Source organism: Antechinus flavipes, chromosome 1 (assembly GCF_016432865.1).
Source record: "Antechinus flavipes isolate AdamAnt ecotype Samford, QLD, Australia chromosome 1, AdamAnt_v2, whole genome shotgun sequence".
Lineage (NCBI taxonomy): Eukaryota > Metazoa > Chordata > Mammalia > Dasyuromorphia > Dasyuridae > Antechinus > Antechinus flavipes.
This window is the reverse complement of record NC_067398.1, coordinates 705,788,967-705,810,256: the sequence shown is the minus strand read 5'-3', so window position 1 is coordinate 705,810,256 and position 21,290 is coordinate 705,788,967. Positions and strand designations below refer to the sequence as shown.

General features: G+C 40.1%; 1 protein-coding gene across 6 annotated transcripts in view; it reads left to right on the top strand.

Annotated features, from left to right (window-relative positions):
• The first annotated feature begins 5,661 nt into the window (after positions 1–5,661).
• The window catches only part of CIT (citron rho-interacting serine/threonine kinase), a 149,546-nt gene continuing 133,917 nt past the window's right edge, over positions 5,662–21,290 (top strand). For 3 of the 6 annotated variants that reach the window (XM_051972908.1, XM_051972909.1, XM_051972903.1), the window contains exons 1-4: positions 5,669–5,742; positions 9,036–9,145; positions 14,146–14,287; positions 18,552–18,727. In XM_051972908.1, coding sequence (XP_051828868.1) covers positions 9,050–9,145; positions 14,146–14,287; positions 18,552–18,727 — 414 coding nt within the window. In that variant the 5' untranslated portion in view covers positions 5,669–5,742; positions 9,036–9,049. Of the gene's footprint in view, positions 5,743–9,035; positions 9,146–14,145; positions 14,288–18,551; positions 18,728–21,290 lie in introns of all 6 variants that reach the window. The other 3 variants (XM_051972904.1, XM_051972907.1, XM_051972905.1) reach the window with 3 other exon arrangements.

Here is a 21,290-nt window from a genome sequence, read left to right as displayed (position 1 = left end):
CTCTCTTCTCAAATTTCTCCAGTTTCTCTGTTGTTTTCCAGTTGTTCTTCCTGAACATTTCATCAGTCATCATAGATACCAGCCGATGTTTATTATGAAGCTGTGATAAATTATTCAATTGATTTCAATAATGGATCTCCTATGCCTCTTCAGTTCAGCCCTAATAAGATCAGACTTCTTTGATGTATGTGATTTATAACCAATTTCCACTGCCATCACATTGGCTGAAATGGCCTTCTGTGTATTTGTTACTCTCGAAGGGATAGCTGCAAAAATCAACACGGCACTTGTGCCGCTTTTGATGATCTGATCCACTCTGACGAGCATTTATTATTATATACAAGGCACTAGGTATACAAATACATGAAAATATATTAAATACAGAATGCAATGGTCCCTGCTCTCAAGGAGCTTCCATTCTACGGGAGAAATCCCACACAATTAAGATTTTAGAAGGTTCTATTTAACATGTATAGGACTGCTTGCCATCTGGGGGAGGGGGTAGAGGGAGGGAGGGGAAAAATCGGAACAGAAGTGAGTGCAAGGGATAATGTTGTAAAAAATTACCCTGGCATGGATTCTGTCAATAAAAAGTTATTTTAAAAAATAAATTAAAAAAATAAAAATTAAAAATTAAAAAAAAAGATTTTAGAAGGTTCTTTGAAGTCTGAGGGGATACTAAGAATTGGGGGTTCCAAAATGGCACCGCAGAGGAGGTGGTACCTGAGGAAAACCAGGAAGAACAATCCAGGTACGTGGAGAAAGTGTGGAGGCAGGAATTGGAGTTTGGAGAATAGCAAATGGGTCAGTTTGTTGGGAATGTGAGGTGTGGGAAGGGAAACAAGGTAAAATAAAATGGGAAAGGAAACTGAAGCCAGATGGCGAAGGGCTTTAAATGCCACACTAAGGAGTTTGTATTTTATTTCGGGGCCAATAGAGAAGCAGGCAGAATCGGCTTTGTCTTGGTCATCCCTGAGATGAAGGAAGTTAATTGTGGCAGTGGATGGAGAGGGAGACTTGAGCAGAGTGGGCAAATAGTAGACTCCCACAAGCGTCCAGGGTGATGGCTTTCTTTTTGTCTACCATGACATCTGGGGGATGAATTGGATTTAAGTGAGACAGGACTGTGCAGAGTCAGCAGCCCCACTTTCTCCTCCAGATCCTTCTGCTTCTAGGAGCAAGGCAATAGATCCCAGGTCAGGCCCCACTTAGTCATTGTTTGGTCCCTGATTGATTCACATTTATATAAATAGTAATTGTTTCTGTTTTGGTTAGAAACCCTCATGGTCTTCCCCTTCCAGATGGATTTTTTTTTTTTTTTGACTAAGTAAAAAGGGTCATTCTTTACCTCATTTCTTACCTAGCTTTAAGCACTGAATAGACCCTGCTTCCATCAAACTGGGACCTGTTAAACACCTTAGTTTAAAAAGGCTAACTTCTCCTACTACATCCAGGGCCGTCTCCAGTTGTCCTGATCTATATCTGGTCACTGGAACCAAGGCTTTGGGGGAGAAAGGGAGGCTGGTGACTTTGCACAGCCCATCCTCACTTAAAAATCCAATTCACTTGCACGTCATGGTGTTACCTCCCTGATGTCATGATCTTTTTCAAGAAACAACAACCTCTGTGAATAGAGCTGTCTCACTGGGGACCCAACGAGTAAGAGGGACTGAGAGACTGAAGTCAAGAGCGGCTGTGATAGTAGGGAGTGGGGGTGGCAGTGGAAGTGGAAACTATTTTAGGCAGGATACAAAATATAGCAAAAGAAAAGAAACAAAAAAAAAACAACCCATGCTGTTGATATTTTTGTTCAATATCATTAGCAATTCTTAAGGCTCCAGGAAAGCCCCAGTGTCAGTTCTAATCAGTAGAAACAAACAGAATGAATTACAGTTAATTGACAGGCACATTCATTAAAGTACAAACTATATTTACTACAGATTTGGAATCCTTCATAGAATTTTTACACTTTACATATTCCTGGTTTGGAAAGTTCAACAATTAGCTTTTCCCCCTTCTTGATCATCTAATTTGTATTGACTTTCTCTCACTACAGGGCATTTCAGGCCAGTTAAATTATCCATACCATGGGGCAATCCCATTAAATACCATAGTGTGATAGGAAGTAGTAGTTGGGAGATTTTCTGGTATGTTTTGACTTGAGATAAACATCTCTCAACTCATCATGTGACTTTGGGCAAGCTGTTTCTCTGCTACACTGTTTTCTCATCTGTAAAATGACTGGGACTAGATTCAGTCCAATTTAACAAATGCTTATTATACACTTATTATATTCAGAACACTGAACTGGGCTGGAGGAAATATCCAGGTTAAGTGGAACAATGGTGTTTAGGTACCGGGGTATGAGTATAGCTGTGGGGGGCAGAGTTGGTCAGTAAAAACTGGATGCAATCTTTGCTCTCCTTCCTGTTGGAGAGGGGCTGAGCTTCCTTTCCAAACCTTTATTATTTTCTCCTTGGGGGATGGTTTAGGCCAGTGGGTCTCAAACTTTTCTTCTCAATGTCTTCATGTTGTTAAAAAAACTATCAAGGATCTGTTCATAGAGTTTTTATTTTGTTCACATGGGTTATATTTATAGCTATTTATTATATTAGAAATAAAAATATTTTTGAATTTGTAGACCCTCTGAAAGGGTTTCAGAGACCCCAACAATTTTTTGGACATACTTTGAGGACCACTGGACTTTAGGCTATGATCTTGGCTCTGGTCATTTTCTTTCCCTCACTCATTACTTGGAGTGTATGGGTGTTCAGAGAGGATTAGCATCTGTAGTGGGAGAGCTCCCTGAGCCCCCTTTCAGGATGGCTCATTCACTTTTGGTGTTTACCTTTCCCCAGTTCTCATCTGTTCTCACACCATGGCCACACTCTGATAAAACTGTCTAAGCGGACAGGCCAAATCAGGCTGAGGGCAAACGATAGGTCTCAAACCTATTGATGAGATAGGGGATGTCTACTCAACTATATGAAGACTTCCCTTGGGAGACTGGGGTGGATGAGAACAAATTGTACTCACAGCCACTGAAACGGGCATCGTGGAGAGCTTAGATGTTGTCAGATATCAAAGACCAAGATGAATCATTATGCATTCTGATCCATTTAAGTCCTGACTTTTGTCCTGACAGTGAATGGACTTTGATGACTCTGGGAGAATGAAGCTGATGACTTTGCACAACTCTGCCTTACTTAACTCCAATTCGCTAGGGAGTCAATATGTCATACAATGATGCCATTGAAGTGGGAGAACAGGTTATTAAAATATTAATAGGTATGCAGGTGATAGAGCACCAGCCCTCAAGTCAGGAGGACCTGAGTTCAAATCTGACCTCAGATACTTAACACTTCCTAACTGTGTGACCTGGGCAAGTCACTTAACCCCAATTGCCTCAGGGGAAAAAGATATTAATAGTTAAGATATTACCTGGTAAGATGATTGGTAAGCATTACCTGGATACCATACTAGTTTCTCAAAGGAAAAGGCTTCATTGTTGTATAAAATAGCACAGGATCAAGCAGCACCAGATGATTGTTTGGTCTAAGGAGTTACTAATATCCTGTCTACTTGCACCATGTCCTGTTTACCACAATTCAAACCCCCTCTACCTGTCCTGGGGTAACAACTTGTTTTTCTTCCCCTCCTCCTACCTACAGAGACCGTAACTGGGGCCCATTCCATCACTGGTCCTTTTCAAAATGAAGGACATATAACAAAAACAATATGGAGAAATAATCAGACATAATTGCAACCATTAATTCTTTTTTTTTTTTTTTCCACCCTAAAGACAATACAGTGTTCTTTAGTTGCAAAAGGTCTGTCCTCCACTGTTTTATGGCATTTTTGTCAGGCCCAAAATTAGTAGTATAATTGCAGTAGCTCCAAGATCCCAGTTAGCAAACATCCTGTTTTTCAGGCAAGAGTTTGGCTTTCTGCCCTAATTTGAATTTATATTTATCTCTAAGTAATCCCAGCCTCTTTACATTTGAGGGGAAAAAGGACATTTAGATAAAATAAGGTAGAAGACGGTATTACAGTGTTTCTGGACAGCACTGAGGGGCAAAATTGAGGAAAAAGCAGATCTTTTTGTGAGAAAGTCCGGCAGTCCTTGAAGAGATGGTACAACTCAGCCTGAGTTTTTGTCTGATATGTCCCTAGGGGCAAGATTGTTATATCTGACTTTTTCTGAACCTATTTGGGGTTTTCTTGGCAAAGATACTAGGGTGTTTGCCATTTCCTTCTCCAGCTCATTGGGCAGATGAGGAAACTGAGGCAAACAGGATGAAATGACTTGCTCAGGGTCACCCAGCTAGTAAGTGTCTGAGGGCAGATTTGAATTCTTTTTTTTTCTTTTACCAGCTCATTTTATTTTTATGATATTTTATCTTTTTCCAATTTCCAATAAATATATATTTCACATTTTTTTAGCTTTTGAGTTCTTTATTTTTTAAAATTCTAATTAATTCATTAATTAATTTTTAATAACTTTTTATTGACAGAACCCATGCCAAGATAACTTTTTACAACATTATCCCTTGCACTCACTTGGCAGATTTGAATTCTGAAAGATGAATCTTCCTCCTTTCTATCCACTTAATCACTTGGCTGCCCTTTATTTCTCTACTAAGCTACAAATTCCATGAAGATAGTTGTTTCTTGACTAACCATTATCTTTCCTCCAATACTGAGATAAGCTTTCTATACACAATAGACTCTTAAAAAAAATTGAAGAGTATATTATTTTTCCAAATAGATGCCAAGATAGTTTTAAAAATTCATTTACAAAACCTTGTGTTTCAATTTCCACCCTTCTGCCCCCCACCAAGAAGGCAAGAAATATCACACCCGTTGTACTTATGAATTCAAACAAAACGTTTTCATGTTGCAAAAAGAATAACAAAGTCGAGAAAAATAAAGTGGGGAGAAAATATGCTTTAAGGTGCCCTCCTAGAGCGCGTCAGTTCTGTCTCTGGAGGTGGATGGCATTTTTAAGCGGGAGCCCTTTGGATGGTCTTGCATCATTGCACTGAGGAGAGTAGCTAAGGCTTTTGCAGTCAATTGTTGTTACAATGTTGCTGTTACTGTGCACACGTTCACCTGGTCCTGAAATGTTGCAAAAAGTGCAAAGCCTTTAGCCCAGTACCAGGCACTTGTAAGCATGAGAGACATGTTTATTATTATTAGCTATTAATATTGGTAAAGCCCTCTGCAAACCATAAAATGCTACGTAATAGCGGTAATAATAATTGTTCTTGTTGTTAAAGTGACTCTAATGGAGCGAAGTCCATTAGAGTGAGGAGCTAACTCCTTGGTTACTATCCATAACAGCAGGGGACCGGGATGGAACCAAAGCTTTCCAACACCCGCAAGCTTTCAACCGCCTCTTTTAAACTTTGAATAGCCGCCCGCTTCCTTCAGCCCCGCCCACTTCCCGCGGCTGGCCCATTTATTGGTCTATAGTCGGAGGGAAAATAAAGTGATTGGCTCTTCCCTTTTACTCCTTCAGGGATTTCCATTGGACAGGCAACAGGAGGAAGGCGGGGTCTTCTGAGACGTCGATCAAGAGGATTTGAGAAATGATTGGCCAAAGCAAAGAGAAGCCACGCTCTCTCCTCCCTCGGGCTGGTGGTCGGCTCCGCCTCGCCATTCGAACACTGTGGCGGGACGGAAGAAGGCGGGGTGGGTGCGGTGCGGTACGGTGCGGCCAGGCGTGACAGTGCGTGGACAGTGAGTATAGCCCCCTACTCGCTGGATTGTTTCTTCCCTTTGCGCAGCCGAGAAGGAGCTACCCTTGCCTCAGTTTTGTCGGGCCTCCCTTTTCCTGGGGTTGGGGCGAGGACCGGGAATCCCTCAGGTAGCTGAAAAGTAGAGGAGGAGTGCGCATGCGCCACGCCCTCTTAGCCCCTACCCCAAGCCCCGCTGAGTTAAGGAAAGGGGGCGGGGCAGCTTAATCCTGGCGCAGGGGCGGGGGAGGGACCCAGGAGGAGAATAGGGGAGAATGAGGAGAAGGGGAAGGAAAGGGCAAAGACTAGAGGGATGGGGGAGGGGATGTTGTGGGGCTAGAGGAGGGGGAGGATGGAGGGTGAGAATCTGGGAAGTGTGGGGAAGTGGAGCGGGGGAAGTTTTTATAAAAAGCCCTCCCCCACATTCTATTCTAAGGTCCCTTCCACCCTGACAGCCCCTGTTCTAAGACCCTTCTCTCTTACAGTCCGTGTTTAAGGACCCTCCCAGCTCTGACATTTCCTGTTTTAAGGCTTCTTCCAGTTCTGACACTCCCTGTTCTAAGATCTATCCCTGCTCTGACCTTCTCTGTGCTAAGGCTCCTTCCTCTGATAACCCCTGTTCGAAAGCCCCTCTCCTTGATACTCCATGTTCTAAGATCCTCCCCCTGACGCTCCCTATTCTAAAGCCCCTCCCCTGACATTCCCTTTCTAAGGCCCTTCCCATCTCTGACATTCCCTGTTCTAAGGCCTCTCCCAGCTCTGACATTCCTTGTTCTAAGGCCTCTCCCAGCTCTGACATTCCTTGTTCTAAGGCCTCTCCCAGCTCTGACATTCCTTGTTCTAAGGCCTCTCCCAGCTCTGACATTCCTTGTTCTAAGGCCTCTCCCAGCTCTGACATTCCTTGTTCTAAGACCTTCTGTCTTATACCCCATGTTTTAAGGCCCCTCCCAGCTCTAACATTCCCTGTTTTATGGTCACTTGTAATTCTGATATTCCCTGTTCTAAATTCCCTCTCCCTGATACTCCATGTTCTAAAGCCCTCCCATCCTGGCATTCCCTGTTCTAAGGCCCTTCCCAACCCTGACCGTCTCTTGTTCTAGGGTCCGTCCCAGTACTAGGGTCCGTCCCATCTGACCCCCCCTGTTTTAAGGGCCCTCCCATGTGACACTCTCAGTCCTAAATTACTCCCAGCTCTGACATCTTCTGTTCTAAGGCTTTCTCCCTGTTCAGTATCATCATTTTTAAACATCTGTTTTATATCACTTATTGTGCTAAGTACTGGAGATATGTGTATGTGTATATATATATATATTTATATGTGATAAAAAACAGTCCCTGATCTCAGGGAGCCCACAATCTAATAGGGGATTGGAAAGTTTCCCATAGAAAGTTAAATTTAATTCTGGGTATGGAGAAGGCCAATATCACTGGGTCAGAGAATACGTGGTCTGGAGGTGTAAGAAGTTCTGAGTTGTAAGAACTATGGAAAGGTAGGAGGGGACTAGTTTTTGAAGGATTTTTAGCACCAAGCTGGTTTTTGTATTTGGTCTTGGAGGCAGTAAAGAGCCATTGGAGTTTCTGAGTAGAGGATGACTTGGCCGGATCTGTGCTTTATGAAAATCACTGGTGTCTGAGTGGGGGATGGACTGGAGTGGAAAGAAACTCAGGCCCATAAGCCCATCATTTGGCTGTTAGACTAGTCCATATCACCAGTATGAGGTGATAATGGTCAGCCCCAGTCAGGGGAGAAGGAGGTGTATTCAAGAGACATTTTGTTAGTTGTTCAGTTGCATCCAAAGCACTTGGAGTTTTCTGGCAAAGATGCTGGACTGGTTTGCCATTTCCATGTTTAGCTCATTTTACGAATGAGGAAATGAGGCAGACAGGGTGAAGTGACTTGCCTAGGGTTAGTAAGTGTCTGAGATTGCATTTGAATTCAGGTCTTTTGATTCTAGGCCTAGCGCTTTGTGCCAAGGTGAAATTGGCAGGTCTTGGCAATGGCTTGAATATGGGGTGGGATGGGATGGGGTGAGAGAGAGTGAGGAGTCAGGGTGACTTCTAAGTTTTGATCCTGAGGAATGGGAGGATGGTAAGGTCAAAGGGAGCTATTTAGGGATAAAGGTTCAGTTTTGGGTATGTTAAGTTTGAGATGTCTATTGGATAAACATTTGGAGATAACCAGGATAGTTGGAGATGGGAAATTAGAGGTCAGCAGAGAGGATGGGCAAGGATAGATAGATAAATTTGGGAATCATCAGAGATGGTCATTAAATCCATGGGAACTGATAGAGGAAGAAGAGGGCCCTGGATGGAACTCTGGGGGACACATCTATGTTTAGATGGCATGATCTGGCGGAGGTTTCATCAGAGGAGGCAGAAGTGGCGGCCAGAGAGGGATGTTCTGGAATCCTAGAGAGAAGAGATGGTCCAAGGGAGAGAGTGATGGGCACTCTCTAATGGCGGCGGCAGAGAGGTCCAGGAGAATGAGAATGGAGAAAAGCCTTTGGCTTTGGCAACAAAGAGATCATTGGTAACTTTTTTAGAGAGCAGGGTTGGTGGAATGATGAGGTCAGAAGTCAGATTATAAAGGGAAGAGTGAGAGGAGGGAAAGTGGAGGCAACTTTTGTAGGTGGTCTTTTTGTAGAGTTTAATTACAGAGGGCACCCTTACAAATGAGAGTTATTGGGGATGGAAAGATCAAGTGAGGGCATTTTCAGGGAAGGGCAGACATGAACGTGTTTGTAGACAGTAAGGAAGGAGGCGCTAGAGAGAAGATGAAAATGTGAAAGTGTGAGGTTGCCGGAGAAGATGCGATGGAAGGGGGTTGCTTGAAAGAGTAGAGGGGTTAGCCTTGGTAAGGGGTAAGACCACTCCCTTTGAGACAGGAATGAGGACGAGAGAATGGCAGAAAGCATGTGAGTGAAAAGAGATGAGGGAGAGGGAAAAGAGAGAACTCATGGCAAATGGCCTCCATTTTTTTCTGTAAAGTATGGGATAATGGTCTTTGCCATTGAGAGGTTGGAGAGGGGACACCTTGACACTCGGTCTTGTAAGGTCCGTCCCAGCTCTGATGTTCTGTGTTCTCAAGGTCCCTTCTAGCTTGGTCATTCCTGTTCTAAGTGTTAACTTCCCAAGGCTGTTGTTCTGCCTTCTAAGAGGGTCCTTCTGAAACTTTCATCCAATGCTCCAAGATGCCTTCTGGCTCTGACACAGCTTCTTACAGATAAGAATCCTATGAACTGCTAAGAGCCATGTCTGTTAAATGCAAACCTGTCTTCACACCTGTTTGTTCTTCAGGATAAGTGTTGGAGATGTTGAAGTTTAAGTATGGCGTGCGCAGCCCATTGGCCCCAAGTGCAGCTGAGCCCATCAGCAGCCGAGCCTCCAGGCTGAATCTTCTATTCCAGGTAAGACTTTCAAGTGTTCCACTCTGTTACCTCCATTTTTGTCACAGGGGCACATTGACCATGGTTCTTTCAACTAGGAACAAAAAGATCTAGTGATCTAGTGGGAAGAGAGTTGGATTTGGAATCTTAAGTTCTAGTTCCAGGTCTGAGCACTAATTAGCTGAATGAGTGGGCAAATGATGCTCTTTCTCTGAGCCTCAGTTTATTCTTTTATAAAATGGAGATAATGGTGCTATTCTTGGTTACCAAGAAATATGGCTGGTTATTTTTATTATTGTGAAAGGAAGGAGAAAATTATGTGAGAGAATACTAGATTAGAAGACAGGACTTGAGTTCAAATTCTGACTCTTTTATTTGATCCTGTATAAGACACTTTTCCTTCCTATCTCCTCTATAGAATAAAGAGATTGGCCTAGGTTACCCCAAAGGTCATTCTAGATCCTGTATTCCTAAGAACTAACAGTGAACCTAATGTGTAATAGGAAAAATTATAACTACTAGGTTTTAAAAAAATTTTTTTTGTATATATTTTATTTTATTTTTTGATTTTGCTTATTTTTTAAAAATTTTATTTATTTCATATTTTCCCCAGTTAAATTGAAAACAATTTTTTTTTTACATTTGTTTTTAAAATTTGAGTTTCAGCTTCTCTCCCTTTTTCCCACTCACAATTAAAAAGCCACATGTGAAGTTATGCAAAACATCTCCACAAAAGTCAAGCTGTGAAAGAAAACATAGATCTCTCATACTAATGAAAATAAAAAACCTCAAGAAAAATTAAATTAAAAAGAAAGAATGCTTCAATCTGTATTCAGACACAATCAGTTCCTTCTCTGGATATGAATAGAATTTTTCATAAAAATGTCTTTCAGAGTAGTTGTGAATGATTGTACTCCTGAGAATAGCAAAATCATTTACAGCTGGTCATCCCAAAGCATTGCTATTACTTTGTATACAGTATATTTCACTTTGCTTGAGTTCTTGCAGGATTTTCTGCTGTTTTTTTTTTTTTTTTTCTGAGACCATCCTGCTCACCATTTCCCATAGAACAATATATTCCATCACAAACATATACCATACTTTATTATAACTACTAATTTTTGATGTGTGAACAAAGACCATATTTTAAATTTGCCCCTAAAATGGGTTCTTTGTATCATTTCTAGCACTTTCTATATGCTTGTGCAAAAATTTGTTTGCCCTATTATACAAAGAGTCTAAAGTGCCTTATAGTAATTTAATACAGGTAAAATCTTGCTTTAGTGAATACCATTGACATATCTGTGATGTCATTTCCATGTACTGACCAAAACCTAAATGATAACAGCTTTTGCTAATTTGTGCAAAAGAACACATTCTTTTAAAGTAGAGACTTTTATATAAGTAGATGTGTTCCAAAGTATTAGTGTGTTTAATGAACTGTTAAACACCCATAAGAAGTTGTTTCTGTAGACCATCTATATATATAATATTGAAATCCTGTCCTGGGGTAGCTAGATGGCTTAGTGGATAAATAACTGGCCCTGGGGTCAGGAAGACCTGAGTTCAAATTCAGCCTCAGACTTTAATACTTACAAGCTTCACAGTGCTGGGCAAGTCACTTAACCCTAATTGCCTTGCCCCTAAAAAAAAAAAAAGAGGGAGAAAAGAAAAAAAATCTTATCCTGATATCTCGTGACTTAGGAGATGAGTCTAAGCCTTATAAGATAGGCCCAGGAAGGACTATTTCTTCTCTCTAAGGATTTGCTTAGCTAAGTTGCATCGATTCCTGAATACCTATTATCAGTCACAGAGAGGTTGTGATTCATGTCAGTGAGAGTTATCCCCAAAGGGATGAAGAGTCTTTGGAGTAGTGATGTCATTGGCCTAAGAATTCTCAGTCTACTCTGGGAAGATCTAGGATAGAAATTAAAGGAACTTGGGAGTAATGTAGACATTTGTTGCATCCTAGCTTTCAGAAAGAAGAGTGTATTTCAAAGAGTTTGCAGATAAGATATATCGAGCCCAGTGGCTAAAATTCTGCAGGGGATATCTGCCCAGGAGGTATGGGAATTTCATGAGAACTACATTCTCTAAGCACAAAAAGAAATAGTTCTCATAAAATCAGAAAAGGGAGTTGTCAAAGAGAATGTATAGAGAACTCATTGACCAGCTATGGATAGAGTGATGGACCAAGAGTCAGGGAGAGTAGAATTCAAATTGACCTCAAACATTTGTCAGCTTAATTTCCTTCAGTCTCACTTTCTTTGACTGTTGTATAATAATAATAAAACCATCCACTTCTCAGTTGTCATGTGATATTTGTAAAACATAGTGCTTGGCATATAATAGGAGCTTAATAAATGCTTTTTTTCCTTCTTTCTTCATAGAAGATTGTAACAAGGACAGATTACCAGATGAAAAGTGTGACTCAGTTCTGTAGGGAGTAGGATCTTTGTCAAGCCTGAAGGACACCATGGAAAATGAATTGTAGAAGATAAAGATGCTTACTGCATATGTTGCTTTTTTTTATCTCTTTGAGTGATTTTTGGATTGAAAAGGGCAGAGCAAAAATAGCTACTAGGAAGTTGACATTCAGAATCCCAAGAGAGAAGTTCTCTGCCATTGGTGATTTCTGGTGACCTGGCTCCAGCCAAGTGTTCTTGGTACAGAAAGACCTGGCAGATGTCATCACAGAGCCAGCTAGAAAGGTTGAACAAGACTGAAGAACAGATATCCCAGTTTTGCAACAGGGGAAGAGAAGGGAGGCTGAAAACCGTGGGCCAATGAATTTGATTTTGATTCCTGTCCCAGTTCTGGAAGGTATTGTCATTATTAAAGGAGTAGTTAGTGCGCATCGAGAAGAAAGAAGAATGATCACAAAGAACAGCATGCCTTAATCAAGAGCAGCTTATGTTAGACTTCATTCCGTTCCCTTTTTTGACAGGTTTACTAAATTAGAAAATGAAGGGAAGCTTTTGTATAGTTTATTTAGACTGGAACAAACTATTTGACAGGGCAGTTAGATGGTGCAGTGGATAGCGCACTCCCAGGCCAGGCCTGGAGTCAGAAAGACCCGAGTTCAAATCCAGTCTCATGGTATTTATTAGCAGTGTGACCGTGGGTGACTCACTTCACCCTGTTTGCCTCAGTTTATTCATCTGTAAAATGAGAGGGAGAAGGCAATGATAAGCCACTTTAGAAAACCCGAAATGGGGTTACAGAATCTGATGTAACCAAAAAATTGACTAAACAACAAAAAAATTTGACAGGTTTTTATGTTCTTCTTGTATCTCTCATGGATGAGATGGAGAGATTAGAGTTGAAGGATGGAATATTCACTAGATTTGGACCTGTTGAAAATTTGGACTCAAAAGTTATTAATGATTCAGTCTTATCTGGGAAGGAGGTTTTAGGTGGAGTATCCCCAGGATCTGTGCTGGGTATTTTTTATCTGTGACTTGAATTAAGGGTTCAAGGAAGGCCTAAATTTGTAGGTGACACAAAGCTGGGCAGATAGCTAATTCACTGGAGAAAGTTGTAGGGATTTAAGAATATGGCAAAATGATAACAACTACTTGGTTTGTGTGTTGACCGATTAGGTAAACAGGATTTGAATCCTTGTCTTCCTGATTCCGAGGCAGGCTCTCCATCTACTATACCACATACACTCCCATTCAGTTTACAAAATCCCTAAAAGGGATGAAAATATTTTGAAAGAATTCCAAATTTATTTTAAAAATATTTTATATCCTTTTTCCTGATGAGATAGTATGTTACATCAGGAGAGCTTAGAATAATGTTGAAATCTTTGTTGTTATCATCCCTGTTCATTTTCTGATTTCTCCTGGTTTTCTTCCTCCATTGTGTTTTCTGTTTGTAAATAAAATATATAATGGTTGCTATATATTTTATACTTTTTTTGTATTACATTTAATGTTTTTAAAATTTTTACTTGTAACGTTTTATATTAAGAAATAAGAAATAATGCCATTTCTATAGATGAAACTTTTGTTTTAATGAGGTTTTATATAAAACATTGGAATGTTGATGTCCTGTCTCAAGCTCTTTAAAAGGGAACTTAAAGTCGGTAATGTCACCTTAACTTTATATATGACTGTTCTTGCAAGATGCTCCAGGCCAAGAGCTATTAACATAGGGGCCCATGAACTTGTTTCTTAAAAATATTCCATAGCTCTAAGTTTCCTTTGTAATCCCATATTTTATGCTTTTGAAAACATTTTTTGGAGATGAAGTCTGTAGGCTTTACTGCCAAGGGTCTTAAATTCCTATAAGAAATGCTGAGATCCTCTGTTTTAACTGACAGGATAACTGAGGCAAATTGTCCTCCAGGATGATAGATTTAGTTGGAATGTACCTTCAGGGCCATCCTTTCATCCTCTTATTTTTGTAGGTTAGGAAGCTGAGGCCCAGAGAAGTTAAGTGCCCTGCATTTGGTCCCACACAATAAATAGCAGGGCCAGGATTTGAACCAAGGTCCCCTGCTGTAAATCCAGTTCTCTTTCCAGTGTACTTTGTTGCTCTGTGTCCCCAAGTGGCAGAATCATGTCTAAGCCTACAAACATAGTGGCGCCCCAATCATTCTGTTTCTTGGGCTGTCAGAAGAAATTGCATTGATAAAGCCTTGAGGATTTTGTTCAGTGAGAAAAGCAGCAGTTATCGCTGCAGAGCTCAATGAAACATGTATTTGAGAGCAACTGGGTCCAAGGTAAGGTGTTAAATTTATAGCATGGCTGGAATAGTAATGGGGTCATAGTATTTTTCTTCAGGTCCTGATTTCAGAAATCCAGTTTCATCACTTACATTGACTTCTACCTTCAGTTGTCTTCCTTAATGTGATGGCTATTGATGTTTTGAAGAGCAAACCTGCAAGATTGTCCTGTTAGTGTGGCCCATACAGTTATCTTTTGTTGATACTGTGTAATTTACTTTATGGGGATGTTATTGATCCATGCTTTTCATTATTGACTAGTACTCCATCTGTTGTTTGCTGTTTTTAGGGTAAAACACCCTTCATGACTCAACAGCAGATGTCTCCTCTCTCCCGTGAAGGGATACTGGATGCCCTTTTTGTTTTCTTTGAAGAATGCAACAGCCCTGCCCTAATGAAGATTAAGCATGTGAACAACTTTGTCAGAAAATGTAAGTTTGGGTTACTTTTTCTTTGTGAGAATTCATTTCAAAACTGTCCTTAAATTGGCTAATTATCCTTAGTTTCAGAAGTATATTTTTGGTTATTTGGGTACAGTCTTTATTCACATAGTTTCCCCCACCTCCACCCCTCTCTTAGTTATTTTTGTTCTAAAATGGGAGGGTAGGAGTAGGGTGAGAGGAAGAATTTTGTGAGTATTTGGATCTTGGTTCCCTGCTGTTACTCTTGGCAGCCTTTATTAGTTTTGAGCTTTTCATCCACATTTAATCAAAGGCTACTTGGGTTCTCTAAGTCTTGCTTGGTGACAGCAGAAGTGACTAGTGACACCAGTAGGTAACTGTGTGTTTGTGTGTTTAGGTAGAGGGTCCCTTTAACATTTCAACCCAGGCTGGCTAATGTAAATATGGGAACGGTAATATTTAGTCTTCTCTTAAATTGATGGTATAAACTTCTGGGTTGTCTGGCTTTTGAACATGGATAGACATGACCTTGGAGACTGATTGAAGGAGTCAGCACCTGGTTGTGTTGAGACTTACCTGTCTGTGTCACAGGATCTCTTTGAGTATGGATATTCTGATTGGGCCTTCTTGTACTTCTCCATTTTCATTACAGTGTTTCTCACTTGGTAGGTATTTAAATGCCGTAAACCAATCAATCAATACCAACTTTGTAAAGGAAACCAGAGAGTTCCTTTGCATGGTATATGGTGGATAGAGCCCAGGATGTGGCATCAGGAAGATCTGATTCAACTCCAGCCTTGGATACTTGGTAGCCACGTGATCCTGGGAAAGTCACTTAACTCTATGGCTCTCAGGAACTGCTAAGGTCTCTTCCACCTTGAGCTCTATGCTTTTCCAAGTACACTCCAGGCAGTGGGGCTGCCAGTGCAAGGGATGGAGAAGGGAGAAGGGAGATAGATCAGCCTTTCACAAAGTCCAGGGCTTTCTGTGACCTCTAGGATCACACATAGACTCCTCTGCTCAGGATTTTCCTCCCTCCCCACTGTGGTCCTTCTCTATCGTTCCCTCTCTTGCGTTGTGTGTCTCCCCTCCCTCCTCCTTCCTCCCCATACTTTATGGGGGAGAGGTAACAAATATAGATCGATGCTTTAGGAAAAGGTCCTTTGGAATCTTGGTGGAGGTTGGATTGAGATGGGAGAATGTTCAGTAGGCTGATGATGATAATCTGGTCAAGATGGCATGACAGGGACCTGAGCTATATGAGCAGAAAGAACATAAACCAGAATGGGGTGAAAGTAGCATGGAGAAGGTTTTGGAAAGGGTTATTTCCATCGAGTAAGTGAGCATGAGACTTTGAGACTGACCCCCAGGTTGAGAACCTGAGGAAGGATGACTAGTAATAGGGAAATTCAAAAGAGGGCCGGGTTGGGCTGTAAAGCTCATGAGTTCTGTTGGTGTACCTTTGAGGTGTAGATGTTTAAGAAATATCTAGTTCTAGATATCCATGGTAGTTGGTGATGTGTGACTGAAGGTCAGGTGAGAGGTTAGGGCTCCTCAAGATTGGAGATTATATATGATAATTGAACCCAAGGGAGGAGATGATATCACCAAGTGAGAGAGTGTAGAGTACAGAGCCTGTTAGTGAATTTGGGTATTGGTGGTAGAGTTCTGGAGCCTCTGGGAAAAACTGCTAGTTTTCAAGTATATTATGTATATCTACATACATACATATTCTAAGTATATTTGGCTTTTACTATTTTCACTTTTTAACCTTAACTGTGTAAACAATATTTTTGTGAAGAGAAATAAATTTGGGTAAGGTTGAGGGGAGGCCTCAGAATCCTCCAAGGCTACTGGGTTTGTTGAGAAAAGTTGGTGACTGTTCAGTGGAACCAATAGAGTTGATGGGCATCAAATCAGAGCTAAGTTCCTTTAGACTTAGGCATCTCTAGCTTTATCCCATGTATAAGAGAGGTCATTGTTATAGGTAAGCAATGATAAAATCAGGTTCAAATGAAAAAATTGTGAGGTCATCTATCTTCAGAAATATAATGCAAAATTCAAATTCTTGATTTGAAAGGAACATGGGATGGAATGGGATGTATGCTGATTATAAACAGAAGGCCAAGACTTTGCCCACAGAAGTGACATGGCTTTCCCAAACATCACGTAGATTTGGGTTTTGCTTATGGAAGTGTTGTGTTGTGGTATTTCTGGTACAGTGGTTAATTATGCTGGAAATATTCTATGTAGAAGAGAGTACTCTGAATCACCATGAGTAGAAATCTTTTTATGAGTTATTTTTTCTAGTAGTTATGTGTTCATTCTGGTGAAGGCACATAAACCTACTTGGTTGTCTTTGTGACTAAGCTCAAGCGTTTGCAGCGTGGTTGGCCAGGATTAAGGTTGTAATCAGTAGATAGAGAAGTGAGAACTTGGTGCTCTTGAGTTGGGGCCTGCTTTAGGAATACAAATTTATCTTATGAACAAAATGGAAGGAGGAGGGAAGTGGAAGGGGGAATCTGCCCCCTCAAATTTGATAACCTATTCCAAGATCCAGTAGTACTGATTTTGAATTATTTACTATTTTAGATTAATTATGTTACCTCTCTCCTTTAATGCAGCTAATTGAGAGCTAACCTTGTATATATTCAGCAAGTGCCCCCTGTGTATTAGCTAACTTAGATTAGTTTACTGTGAATTCTGTTAGACAGAGCAAGGCTTCCCAGACAGGATTTGCTTCTGGGAGCCAGCACCTAAGTTTCGGCACTAAAAAATATTTTTTTCTTTTACTTTTCAAGAAATGAAAAATGAATGGAAAAAAATGCAATATGTTGGTTTGGAGCATTCGTTTCTTTTTTTCTTGATAGTATTTTATTTTTCCAAAAAACATGTAAAGATAGTTTTCATCATTTATTTTTGTAAGAATTTTGTGTTCCAAATTTTTCTCCCTCCCTCCCTTACCTTTTCTTCCCAAGATAACAAACAATCTGATATAAGTTAAACATGCGCAGTCCTTTTAAACATATTTCCATATTTGCCATGTTGAGGGCCCTGATTTTAATCTTACATGAAGACTCATTTCAAGCTCTTTGACAACCTACAGCTCTTAGAAAAGGCTCAAAGAGGGAACTGAGCAAATGTGACCAAGGTATTTCTAGGGCCATTTGTATGGCTCTAGGGAGCAGGTGGAGAGCTCCCTACTCATCCTTCTCAATTTTCCTTTTTTCTGGGCTCCAGTGTGAGCAGAGTCTGGAGCACAACTGGAGTATGCAGTGTGGCATGTCAGGGGAAGCCCCTCGGTGGTGTCCACCCCACTGCTCTCCAAATCCAGCTGTACTGTGTAATGATTCAAAGCTGTTGGGATAGGATGGCGCAGTGAATAGGGCACCAGCCCTGAAGTCAGGAGGACCTGAGTTCAAATTCGGCCTCAGACACATAACACTTCCTAGCTGTGTGACCGTAGGCAATGAAGGACACTTCTCTAGCTATGCATTCTGGTGAATGATGTACCAAAATCGCTAGGCTACAATGTAACCTAGCAGACTGAAATTTAAGATTTTCTATGTATGTTTTCAGTCTCATATTAAAAGGGAATGTCTTGGAAAGAATTAGGGATCTGTTTAGGAAAGAGATGGATTGCTATCTGCTAGCCAATTTATGTATTGCAAATAGCAGATACCTTTTGGTGGCTTGCTTGCTGCCTTCCTTTTTTTCCTCTCTTTCTTTCCTTCTTCCTTTCTCCTTTCCTCCTTCCCTCTTCCAAAAGAGGAGGAATTATTGCAAGTGATACAGGGAGGGGAAAACTTTGGAACTATGGATTAAAGCTGAGCAAAACATGTAACCTGAGTGGAAAAAACCTAGAAGCAAGAGTGGAACTTATTGTGAAAGACAAGCATTGGTAGAAACTGCATTTCTTAGATAATAGTATTAAACTGGACAAAATGCTGGTATGAATATTCTTTTAAATATTGTGTTGCAGCCTACAGACAGAAAGGGAAAAAAACCATGATGTGTCTTCCCTGTCTATTTTCTGACTATGTGGGGTTCAAATTATAGCTACCATGGAAACTTCTTTTGAATCCTGGGAACACTTAGTAGTTTTAACATAAAATCATATGAAAACACTTTTATACTTATTTTATATGCTTTATTTTATTCATGACTTTGGTGAGGAAGTAAAGTGACTATCTTTTGACAGCCTGGAAACACTTAATAGCCCTTTTTCCTTTAAAAAGAGATATTTGTTTCAATCGCCTTACTTAATTAGAAGTAATTATTCCATCTTGTGCAGATTCGGAGACCATTGCTGAATTACGGGAACTCCAACCTGGCCCAAAGGACTTTGAAGTCAAAAGTCTGGTGGGCTGTGGCCACTTTGCTGACGTGCAGGTGGTGAAGGAAAAAGTCACTGGGGATGTCTATGCCATGAAAGTGATGAAGAAGAGATCTTTGTTGGCACAAGAAGAGGTATGGATATTCTTTATAATTAGTTTCTGTTTTGTTAACACAATTTTAGAATGTTGATGATTTTATGATTATACAGTGATGGTTCCTTAGGTTATCAAGCAGATTTTGCCTCATATAGTTGTATGGGCAAAAAACTTTGTCAATTCCTATTCTTCTTCCTGAAGATTCTTTAACTATTTTTAAGAATCACAAGTCCACTAGGTCCTTTATAATCATCCCTGTCATTTCCTTCTATTGTATAATCTCTTTGACCTTTAGAAAAGGGGATATCATTACAAATGATTCATGCAGCCATCTGCTTTAGAGCTAGAGAAGTCTTGTCAGCTCAGTTAGGTATTGTTTGTTTTTGTTTGTTGGGGTGTGTGTGTGTGTGTGTGTGTGTGTGTGTGTGTGTGTGTGTATGATTTAACAGGCATTTGGAGACGTTAAATATAATTTGTGTTTATTATGTGGCCAGGTAATCTTTTGCTTGATAGGAAGCTGTATCGTCTTTGTTTTGGTAGTTCTTGTAAACAAAGCTGCTGTCTAGAGAGAAATATTTGAGTAAATTAATGTGCAGTGTTCCAAGAGAGGTGGCTCTGTTTGCAGGTTGAGATCTTGGCCTTTTAGTCAGGAGGATTGAAATGTCCTCTGTGTTTCAAGTACTATTGTGGGCCTGTGTGTGAGTTGTAAAGCATATAAAAAATAGGATTACTATTCTTAAGTCTTTTTTTTTTAATAATCCTTTTGGAGATGATGGGAAAACGTAAGCAAAATTGTATAAAGATAAATAAATACCAAGATATAGCTCCACAGCTAACATACTTTATAGAAAGGAAGAATAATTAATGAACTAATGTAGGAGGGCATCTGTAAATGTAGAATGGTGGCTGGGTTGATTAGAGCTGTGGGGATTTGATATTGAAGGAGAGGATTGGGGAAGGCATTGCAGGTAAAATGACAAGCATGTGTGAAGTTTGGCAGGTGGGAGTAGCTCTATATAGAAAAAAAGATGGTAAGTAGGTTTTCCCGGACTTGGAAGTCATCTACATACAGGTGTTGGCTAACTGAAACCAATGGATTAATTTCCTAAGAGACTGAATAGAGGGGAAGAGCTATTGTGTGAAAAAGATATGAGTGTGGGCTTTAGATCAGTCTAAACAGATACTTACAGACTTCATGTTGATCTAGAAAACCACAGATTACCATTAGTTATGTTGTATTTTTATTTTGTTAAACATTTCCAAGATTACATTCTAATGTACTTTAGGCAGATTCTAGGACCATGAGTTCAATGCCTCTGGCTTAGATAATAGTACAGTTAGGTGGCTGGACAGAGACAAATAATGTAGTCATTAATAGATTGCTGTCATCTTGGAAAGGGGTTTTAAGTGGTGTATATTCTCCAGGGATCTGTTTTTGACTCAGTGTTATTGTTATCATTGTCTGCGATGAAACCTATATGTCTTGGTTGTCAAATACACAGTTATCACAGAACCAGGAGGAGAAGCTAACATGTTGAGTGGTAGAGAACTCCAAAGGATCTTGAAAGGTTAGCACATTGGGCTGTAGCTAATAAAATGAATTTAATAGTATTAAATAGAAAAATTGGATTTGAATTCCAGAGAGGCAGAAAGATTCCAAAGATACTAAATATTTATAGCTCTTTTTGTGATAGCAAGTTCTGGCAACAAAACAATTTCCTTTCTACTGATCAATGGCTGAATAAATTGTGCTACATGAATATAATGGAGTATTATTTACCTCTGTAAAAAATGATAAATAGAATTCAGAAAAGCATTGTGAGATACATGTTTATGCAGAAGTAGGTAAATAGATCCAGGACATCTATATATGGTGATAACAACAGTTGAAGTAGAAAGAACAGAACAAAATTGAATGATCTCTAATAGGAATGACTGATGAGATGGCTATTGAGGACATGAACTCTTTTCTTTGTAGGAGTGAAGAACTATAGTTTCTACTTACATTTACTACAGGGTCAGTCATTATGTTAGTTAGTTTTCCTGAGCTGCTTATTTCTTCTTTTAAATTTTGTGTTAAAGTGGTAGACTGGAGAGAGAGGAGGGACCTATGAAGAATGAAGATAATGTAGAAAAAAAAAGAAAAAAAAAAAGAAACTTTCATTTAAAAAATAGATGCAAAGACTTGGAGACAGTCTTGCTCTTATAACCGAGAAGAGTGAAGTAGTAGAGGGTAGTAAATGGTTTAGTGTAAAATAAACAAGACTAATTGACTTTAGGAAGAGTCTTGGCAGTCATCTAGTGCTGCTGAAATATTGTGTATGTGCTGGATGTATGGTATCTTATGTCTATGCATTAGTAAACATTTGAATCAAAGAAGTCAGATTACTAAGCAAAGAGATGGTTGATGGGAAGGAGATGGAGGATGCCAATAGTTTCAAGGAACTTGGCTCAGAAAAGGAAAAAAAGATAGCAGTTGGAAGGAACAGTGAGGCCATGTTGGTGGATCACACTTCACTGCTCGAGAGCTGAAAGGTCTTGAGCTTAGCGGTCATCTGCTTTGCCCCATTTTTATTTTAAGGCAGTGAGGTTTCTTTTAG